This window comes from Madurella fahalii (genome assembly GCF_045866475.1).
Source record: "Madurella fahalii IFM 68171 DNA, scaffold_3, whole genome shotgun sequence".
NCBI classification, from domain to species: Eukaryota; Fungi; Ascomycota; class Sordariomycetes; order Sordariales; genus Madurella; species Madurella fahalii.
Genome location: NW_027263973.1, coordinates 704,250 through 714,549, shown reverse-complemented (window position 1 = coordinate 714,549; position 10,300 = coordinate 704,250). Strand labels below are relative to the sequence as shown.

General features: G+C 48.1%; 2 protein-coding genes across 2 annotated transcripts; one reads left to right on the top strand and one right to left on the bottom strand.

Annotated features, from left to right (window-relative positions):
• Positions 1-2,096: 2,096 nt before the first annotated feature.
• Positions 2,097-3,427, top strand: MFIFM68171_05721 (non-specific serine/threonine protein kinase; the record flags this gene model as incomplete). Its single annotated transcript, XM_071061141.1, has 4 exons — positions 2,097-2,408; positions 2,485-2,700; positions 2,758-3,230; positions 3,382-3,427. The coding sequence occupies 4 exons, from the start codon at positions 2,097-2,099 to the stop codon at positions 3,425-3,427; spliced, it is 1,047 nt and encodes a 348-aa protein (XP_070917242.1).
• Positions 3,428-8,984: 5,557 nt separating this feature from the next.
• On the bottom strand, positions 8,985-10,300 carry MFIFM68171_05720 (Rhodopsin domain-containing protein; the record flags this gene model as incomplete). Its single annotated transcript, XM_071061140.1, has 5 exons — positions 8,985-9,381; positions 9,435-9,814; positions 9,889-9,956; positions 10,024-10,060; positions 10,112-10,300. 5 exons carry the CDS (start codon positions 10,298-10,300, stop codon positions 8,985-8,987), a joined length of 1,071 nt encoding a protein of 356 aa, XP_070917241.1.

Genomic DNA, 10,300 nt, shown 5'->3' with positions numbered 1-10,300 from the left:
TACTGCAGTTGTCTGTCCCTCAACAAGGCTTCGCCGGCAGGTACATCCTATATTGTTGCCTCTGCTCAAGCCTCCAGCGGTCATTGGTAAATGCTATCCTCTGGCGCTTGTTAGCCATCTGTCTCACTGCGGCGCGGGCAAACGTTCGTAAGAGATTTGGTGGTACGGAGCCGCTTGAAGCCGGTAAGTCACGTCCCAAGTCACGTGATTGATGCCCCGGTGGTACATCCGTACAGGGTACAGAAGTCCCTACCAAAAGTCTTCGCTCACCGCCTTCAGTGCCAAGAACACATTAAATTAGCCATACCCTGTAAGCCACTGTAATTGAACTGCTCTGTGATTTGACATCTATATACAGTAAATGGAAGCCACGTCTAGCAATCGTAAGGTTATTCAGTACTGGGTCCAGGCCCTGAAACTACATCTTCTCGGCGGTTGTTTGGCCTTCCTTCTTTATATTCATTTCCCCCTTCTAGCCGAATAACCTCCTGTATATGGAAAAGGATCCTCTCAATCCAAGCTTGTATTTTCGCCTGTTCCAAATCGGCCCACGCCCTCTTCCACACTCTTTCGGCTTCCGTTTTGCTCTTCGGAGCTCCCTTCTTTGTAGTTTGACGCTTCAGATGTGGCCAGCATGGCTCAATCATATTGAGGTCCGGGGAGTTGGGGCACCACAGGAGTCGAGCTATACCTGCAGCTTGGTAGATAGCTCCTTGGGCCTTGTGTGCATGCGAAGGAGCAAGATCTTCTTGGACAATTGCGTCGTGGCTACACTCTTTGGCGTATGGGATAAGCTTGTCCATTAAGATCTCCTTCTGGTAGCGGTACCAATCTACCCCAGAGCCTTCCCTCCGTGTTAGCTTGCCGTGCTTAGCATCCCACTTCCATTGTGGAGGTTTACCACCAAGGTTTCGAAGTTTCAAGCGCCTCATCTTAGTCTCCAACTCCCACTCCTCTCGTAGAATAGGTTCGAGTTGAGCATTTATCTTCTCAAGATCTTCTTTAGCTGCGTTCTTCTCTTGTGCAGTCTCTGGATGCCAGATGTGGTACGGCCCTTTCGAATCGTATATGAAACATCCCTAAAACTGGAACTCGGCAAATCCTTTCCATCGCTCCCGCATTACTGACTTGACGAATTTCTCTTTAGATGTCCTCCAAACGCGGTAACTACCACGGCGATGATTGAGGATAACAGACGTCTCGTCAGACCAGATAACCCGCTTCCAATCTTCGAGAGTCCAGTCTTGGTGGAGAAGACAGAACTGGAAACGCTCTCGCCTCATCTTCTCTGTCAAGCCGGGTTTACGGGTTGGCTTAGTCTTCTTCATTCCAGCAGCGCGTAAGATGCGCCAGACTGTCATCGCGGAGATAACATTATTCAGTTGGTCCGCAATATAGGCGCAAGTCATCTCACGGCCATAGCGGTTCTTACGGACCTTCTCTAGAATCTCATCCTTGTGATCATCTTGCTTAGAAGGACGGCCGGAACGTGGAGCATCGCAGACGTGTTTGTCGAGGATAACGGGGGGGGAGGCCTCTGGATCGAAACCACGTTCGAGGGCTTTTTCAACAATACTAGCGACAGTACGGGGCTTCAAGCCAGTAATAGCTTCAATCTGTTTGTTGTCAAGCTGTAAAACTAGCTTAAGAGTAAGCGCTTGCGCGCGTGTAGCAATATCGTGATGAACCATAGTAAAAGATAGGTAGTTGGATAGATGGGAATCAGGGAAGGAAAAAGAGGGGGTAAAAGGAGGGAGCCTAAAAAGATGGGGCAAAAAAGAGGGGTAATTCTGCTGGGCAGAAAATTGGAAGGCGGTGAGCGAAGACTTTTGGTAGGGACTTCTGTAATTTTCAACCACGTTGCGGGCTGAGCAAAGTGTGGTCTTGGGGAAGTACAACTCCACAATCGGGGGTTGCAAGACAACTTCTAACGTAAATCTTCCAGCCAGCAGGCATCTAAGCCAGGTCCCATAGCAATCCCGCATTGGGCGCCGAATGCGATCCTTGCTTCTAGTTCCTCTCTTCATGTCTCTCGGCACCATTCCTGGTCCCCCCCCACCTTGGTAATTATGACACAACCGGGCCGCCCCGCCGCCATGCCCTACATCCCGGACCTCGTCAGGGATAACAAGCTGGAGACGAGCTTTGATGACAAGTTCACGATACATCATTTCGACGACTCGGATGAGGAGATGCACAGGCGGTCCAACCAGCGCTCTGAGTACTGGGAAGAAATTGAGCTGTTGGCTCGCGGTGGCTTCGGCGAGGTCTTGCTCCAGCGCTGCGTCAAAGGGAAGCTTACCCACGAGTTGCGCGCCGTCAAGAAGATTTCTTGGTCTATTTCGCGAGCCAAGCAGTTCAACTACTTGTCCGAACTCGAGACCTTTGCCAAGTTCTCCCACAGACGAGTAAGTAAATGTCCGGTACAGAGCATCGTATGTATGGTTGGGTAAGAAAGACACTGAGACCTCGCCGCCACAACAGTACTCCAAGTGTTTCGTCAAGCTCCTAGGATGGTACGATACCGACGACCATTTATTTATCGCCATGGAATACTTCCCCCTTGGCGACCTCCAGCAACACATGTCCAAAACTGGGCCAATGACCGAGGCGGATGTCCGTCCAGTGATTTACCAAGTGCTCGAAGGGCTGCACTATATGCACCAGGAGGGCTTTGCCCACCGTGACATCAAACCAGGGGTAGGTGCTCCCGTCTCTCCCAGAATCTCTTTGCAGACCAACTAATATATACCGCAGAACGTGTTGATCAAGGTGAAACCGCCCCAGGGAGACTGGTGGGTTAAACTCAGCGACTTTGGCATTAGCAAGCGCATCGAAGGATTAACGGAGATGCCATCGACGGTCAAGGGCACCCCACAGTACATGGCGCCCGAGCTCATCTACCACGAGCCCGGAAGTGTGATTCAGGTTGACAACCGAGCTAGTGACATGTGGTCTCTGGGCGAGATGGTGCATCGCATGCTGACCGCGAGGGCCGCCTTCCCCTCTATATCCACCCTGTCCCGCTACATGATGTGGCCCGACTCATTACAATTCCAGGATCTGGCCAAGCGGAGCGTTAGCGGCGACGTTGAGTCTTTCGTCCGCTCTCTGATGAAGCCGACGCCCGAACATCGCTTGACCTCGGACGACGCCCTGGAACATGCGTGGATCCAGCCCTGCAAGTCATCTGGAGCGAACGCCGATCGATCAAGGACGTCCACACCAGCGTATGCGACGTTTCTGATCCTTTCTTCGTCTCCCCCTCCTCTTCCCGCCTTGCTTTCTTGTTGTCAGGCTAACTTTCCGCACGTGTCATCAGATCTAATATCAACATCCCAAGCCTCCTCCCTATCGGGAGCCCTGATTCCTGGGCTACAGGGTCATCAATAGCTTCCATTCTATCCCCCGGACAAGATTCGAATAGGGGGGTAACAGAATCGTCGGCGGCGACCGGCCAATCGAACGGAACCAGGTTAGCTCTCGGCAGAGATAGCATTCGTCACCCTGCGAATACTGTGTCGCCTTTGAGAGCGGTGCCACAGCCGGGCAAAGATATTACCGCCACGGGAAGCGCAGAGCATTTTAGGTCCAATCAAGAGTAACCCCCCAACTTCATCTTTCTGCACCTTAACTTTTACATCCTGTCTATGATAATTATTAATATTGTTAAAATGGAAAGCGTTTCCCTCTTCTAACTTCTTCAGTAGGCAATCACATATTTCAATGAAACCACCGCCTCACGGGCTTGTTTCTACTCCAGAGGCGATCTTTGACAGCAGCAATAACCTAATAGCTGTCCATGCCGAGAAACCCAGGCTCATGGGAGGAATGAAGGGTTCACGGTTCATCGCGTCGGGCTCGGAGGATCATACAGTAAAGATCTGGGATCCGGCGACGGGCGGATGCGTATCGACGCTCACGGGCCATTACGGTATGGTCTTGTCAGTGGCCTGGTCGCACGATGCGACCCGGCTCGTGTCGGGCTCGGAGGATCATACAGTAAAGATCTGGGATCCGGCGACGGGCGCGTGTATATCGACGCTCACGGGCCATACAGCATGGGTCTTCTCAGTAGCCTGGTCGTACGATGCAACCCAGATCGCATCGTGCTCCAAGGATAAAACGGTCAAGATCTGGGATCCGGCGACGGGCGTGTGCGTATCGACGCTCATAGGCCATAACGGTATGGTTCTGTCAGTGGCCTGGCCGCACGATGCGACCCGGCTCGCGTCGTGCTCGGAGGATGGTACAGTCAAGATCTGGAATCCGGTGACGGGCGCGTGCCTATTGACGCTCGCCTATAACGATATAGTCTTGTCAGTGGCCTGGTCACACGATGCAACCCGGCTCGCGTCGGGCTCGGTCGATAATACAGTCACCATCTGGGATCCGGCGACAGGCGCGCGCATATCGACGCTCACGGGACACAAAGATTTTGTCTGCTCAGTAGCCTGGTCGCACAATGCCACCCGGCTCGCGTCGGGCTCGGCGGATAAAACAATTAAGATCTGGGATGCAGCGATAGGCACATGCATATCGACGCTCCCGGGCCATAGGGTTTGGGTCCGCTTCGTAGCCTGGTCGCGGGCCAGCTCAGTGGCCTGGTCGCCGGTCAACTCGGTGGCCTGGTCGCATGATGCGACCCGGCTCGCGTCGGGCTCGGCCGATGGTACAGTCAGGATCTGGGATCTAACAACGGGCGGGTGCAAATCGACGCTCATGGGCCACAATGATTCGGTCAACATAGTGGCTTGGTAGTATCTTTAAATCTCGTGTCAGGGATAGCATTTCCAACATAATGTCTTTGTAGGAAATGGTCCTCCTTGGAGAACATCCGTCATCACCAGGGCCATACCCATCATGCTGTCGCCATCGGGGTCGGGCGGAGTGGCATCCCAACGGATCCCATGGCCGGAATAGTGAATGTAGACGAGATCTCCTAGGGTTGTGATATCCGTAATGCTATTCAGTTCTCGTACAATGTTCTAGTATGTGCCTAACGTTGTTTAGGTTGGGAGAGAATGCCCTTGCTCTTTGAAACGGAATGTAGAGCACCTATAGTCCATCGACAACGTTGTAAAGCGCCTTAACGCCCTGTAACGCAGAGCTATAACGTTAGCGGTAACCCTGAGAGGATCTATAATCCATGAAGGGGAATGTTGGGCAGAAGTTGGTTGACATTCGACTTTATATAGGTTGTCAGAGTTTCGTAGCAACACCCCACCGCTCTCTGTGTAATGAGAGCCTCTGATGGAGCTTAGAGATGACCGGCCGATGATCTGTGATGATGTTATGATACTTGATAAGGACCTCGTGCCCTAGCTGTACTGGCAGATAGGTTCCCGATCCGCAACGATCAGTCTCCGTAATGAGAAGGAGACTGTTTATGAAGACTTCCATTTTGTAAGAGGGCGCGCAGTAAACCACTCTGCCAATGAACCAAAAGATCCGCCAGTTCAATCACTCCGTGATTGAACGCTGCGCACCACTTGCTTATATCACGTACCCGGGGCTGTGCCCTCAGCCGGTCCCGTGACACATTTGTACTCTTACACTCATCGGTACGAAGATATCGTGAACCATCTTCCTATACGTCTACTATTACTATCTATACTAAAATCTCGGCTTTAATAGTTATTATCAGATATTAGAATAGGATATAAAAGGTTAATATCGTTATCTAGATTAGTATCTTGTTAAGATTTATTATCTTCCTTAATATCTTTACTCTTACTATTTACAATAAAGCTAAATCCTTTTTCGTATCTATTATTTATTACTATTATTAGGTTATTTATTACAGCATTTATCATTGACCTTAGTAGTAATCTAAAGGCTGAGAACCTATATAAAAACATCCTTAAGGTTATCCGCTATATATTTTAGTAAATCCTATTCTTTTATATTCTCAATTCTCTAGCTATTAGTATTCTAGTATCTTCTAGTAACCTATATCTCTTATCAGCCTAGGAGAGCAATATACTAGAGGCTACTCACTTACTATAGATAATTGGTATCTAAAATAGAGATACTAAAAATATTTCTATTTATTATCAATGCTATAATCCTCTTATCTATTATCTTATCTGCTAATACTTTTTTCTATACTAGCTTATAGTACTTATTATGAGATAGTGAATGAATCTGAGTCGAAAACTAGATGTCTTTAGAACCTGGTATAAGGTCTTCCTTTCTTTTGCAACTAACCGGCGTCTACTACCGTTGTTTTCCTATTACTTGTTGATATAGGTTTTTTCACCCAGCTTTTACAGCACAGTTTTCCTATGTATTTAGTAGTAGAAGATCCGGTACACCCTATCTTGGGTAAAGCGGTATAGGAAGAATAATAATACAATACCTATTAAAAATCTAATTTTATTAAAGTTATAGATACCTACGTTTCAGATACTATGTTTTACGACTATATTTTATATAAGTACGAACTAGATATAAATAATATCTAGATCTTTATATTTAGCTCTCTAGTAGTAATATCTCTAATTAAAATATATAGTAAGCTATAGTTACTATTTAATGGAGAGGGTCTCTTTGGACTATGAGAAGTGTCTCACTATACTATGACCCCACTTCGAATAGTCCGTGCACACAACATATAACCCTGACCCTAATGCGCGCCCGTGTGGATGGACACGACAGTCGACGCAAGATGCCTACTCGCGTAGAAAGACAACAACAACGACAACAACAACGACAACAACAACGAGGGGTATCGCTAGTCAAGCGGCACCACAACGATCGCGACGAGGGCGTGGTAGAGAGCGTGGAAGCAGGGTAGGCGCTTAGTCAGATGGACAGGCAGATGGACAGGCAGATAGATAACTGGGCCGTCAAACTGTGGGAAAACAGCGTCTATTTGGGCCTTGTAAGATATCAACGAATTGAGACGAATTGAGTACTTTGACAACGTCAATTGCAATTGCAGTATTTGGTAGGCTTTTTGCAGTGAAATGGGAGTCTTGCGTCAATTGTCATGTCTATCTTTAATGGGTACATGTTAAGATTAGGGATATATATAGAAGTTTAAAGTGGGGTCATAGTACAGTGAAACACTTCTCATAGTCCAAAGAGACTCTCTCATTTAATGAAGTAATATATCTAGAGCATGCTAATATATCCTATATTGTATTCAGTAAGTAATCGGTTCATTATACCTTCTATACCTGATAAGCAGGAAGGAAGTCCTTTAGAATCTAAGTTATTAATATACTAAATAATGACAGACTCTTCTAAGCTAGTTAATTTCTATACGTTAGTAGAAATATCGCATTGAGATTGCTAGCTATATTGACAGCAACTAAGTTTTTAGTAATTGACAGAGTAGATCCTAGCTATAGCTTTCAAACTTAATTTCCAGTCTTTTTGTATTGCCTGAAGAGCTAATTGCATTTAAGCTTCGTCGTTTTTTTGCTGTATAATATGTTGTGATAGAAAGTAGGATAAAAGGTTTAAGACGTGTTTTAGTAAGATTAGTAGAACTTTCGGTAATATAGTACTTTTGTTGATAAGGTATGTTAAATCTTGGTTATTAATTATTAATAGCTATAGTTAAAAGCTACTACTTAACTAAATTCTAGCTCTACTATTAGAAGTATTGAGTTGGGGAAAATAGTCCCCAGAGGGCAGGGTCCCTCTGATCAGAGGACACAGTTGCTAGGATGGTGCCCCGGAGGCTGGAACTTGCCGTGGACCTATTTTTCTTTCGCACCATAAGTAGAGCCGTCCTGGCAATTGCTCCTTAGACAGGACAATCATTCAGTACTTTTCTTCACACTTGTTGCCAGCTCAATTGACGAGCTCTCCTTGCGTGCAAAGCGATCTCCCTCTGATCAGAGGGAACTCTATCTGCACATGTTGTTTTGACCTTGCTTAGGCTGCAGGGACCCGATTTATGGTGGTGTCGCCTGGCCTGTCTTGTCTATCTTGTCTGTCGGGCATTTGGCCGTCTTTGCCCTCCCCCTTGTTCTTGGTGGGTATGTGGGTGTAGATGTGTGTTTCTGCACCATTTCAGTATAATATTATTATACTTTACATATCTCTACATTCTACCTACTATCTCTAGCCACTTGATGTTAGCTACTTTAGACCACTAAAGTAGATATATAATTGTTATAGCACTCGGATACAACTATAGGGCCGAAGAAGGATAAAACGTAATTATCACCAGAGTCTACGAGCTTCCTACGCTATTCTCTCCGTCTACGTTGAGTACCAGCTTTCCGACCCTGACAGGTTTAGCTCACTAAAGGAGCAGGCCGTCTACCGATGCTCCTCCATGTATACGATGCTAGTCGACTCCAACACATCTGAGTGATTAGAAAGACTGCTTTTATTACGCAATGAAGGCCGTTAGGAAGAAGCTCTGCAGCTGGGAATGGGACTTGTTCGAATGTAGCGAAAGGCATACGAGCAATTATCTCAGTAATAAACCGAGGTACACAATGTAGGACACTATCGTGAACGAGATTATCGACTACCAACACGCAGGGCTGACGTTGTGAACTGGATGGGCCGGGACGCATGGACACGGCGTAATCGACGGTAGGGGCTGAATGTACGTTTTAAGTCCGCCGAACTGGCTGTCTTATCCTTGCATGCTAACATCCGCGAAGCAGCTCTGCGCTATCCCTAAGTGGCCGGTTGTCTACACGCCCGATCCGCTGCAGGTGGCACCTACGCGGGGGGTAATCCCAAGTTGACGGACGAAGAGGCACTGAAATTATGGAGACCCAAGTTGTCAACCAGACGGACTTTGATCGAGGTACTGGGCGAGGGAAGGAGCCCATATATTAGCTTCCTAACGTTCCCCATACTTATACGTAAGAGAAACAACAGAGGCGAAACGGATATAAGAAGGGTACAGTAATTACAACACAAGACATAAACCCAACACAATATTTAGGGGGCGTCTAACAGTTTCCGTGTCAGTTTGGTGCTAGGAGTCTCGCAGACATCCGGAAACTTTATGCATCGGGCTCACCCGTCTTATGTGTGCTCTCCGTAACCGAGCTTGAGAAACCGCTGTGGATCCGGGCCATCCCCCCAAGCTCAACTGCATGACCTTCGCTGTCAGTTCGTGTAGTACATCCGGTCTCCAGTACTAGGTCGTTGCTACGACGACGGCGGCGAACTGGGTCCTGCGGTAGACTTATTTGAGTCTGTCGGGAGCTGCTAACATTGGAGAATGGCTGCCTCAGGCGGTAGAAAAGCGGCCTCAGAGTGACAACAGATGCGCAGCAAATGCCAACATTGATTTCGATCAGGGCGTATATCGCGCTGGGAACCTTGTCCCAGGAAGGGTCGGCTGAGGTAGTCGAGGGGTGTAGCGTCCTGAGTCGGAGAGCAGAGACGACACAGGCCCTAAGAGACATGTAAGTGACTGAGTAAACAGTCACGGGAGGGAGAAGACTTACGACCCGCCAAAAGCCAAGACAATACCGATAAGCACCCGTTGTATTAATGGTGCGTTTGAATGTCGGAGAAGGTAGAGCGGGAGGACGAGGATGACGAAGTCCATGACCATATTCCAAGCCTGGGATGCGAAGAAGAACCAAGTAGTGTTGAAGAAACATCGCGCTCCCGGAATTCCCCGGTCCCATTGGGCCGCAAAGGGAATGCAGCGGACCATACGCAGGAGAATGAATGTAATATACCCCGTACACAAGAGGGCAATGAGGGCTTGACAGAGGCGCCTTTCAGAAGGCATGACGCTGATGCGGACATATTGAAGCAGAATGGACAGCTTGAGGAATAAATGGCACAAAGAATATAATTGGGCGATGGCGATGCCGACCTAGAGACTGGTTTAGGCATGCTCAAGGTGAGGGAGGATGTAAAGGAAGCACGAAAGCATTCCACAATACGTACCTTGAGGAACTCGACGAATTCGGTGCGAGTGATGGTTTCAAAATGTCTTCCACTGCCGTACAAAACAGCTACAAAGCGGTCAGAAGCAGTCTCCAATCTTCAGAGAGGTGGCCAGAGGAGATTCAACCAACATACCCAATTGATTCGACACGGACATGATCACGGAGCAGACCTGCACATGTCAGGGACGGAACAGAACATCGGGCCGAGGAGTTTCACGTACCATAGCAACAACAATGATAAAATCTTCCCAGAAATGCTGCTTGATAAGGACAAGCCGCGTGTAGATGCGCAGTGCTGTCAAGATAGCGGCAAAGATCGGGCAGACGATGACGGCCGTGGTGAGCTGGTAGGCCCGGGACTCATGCCGGCGAGCCGGGTCTAGCGCCAAGGTCGAATTGCTAGTTTGCAT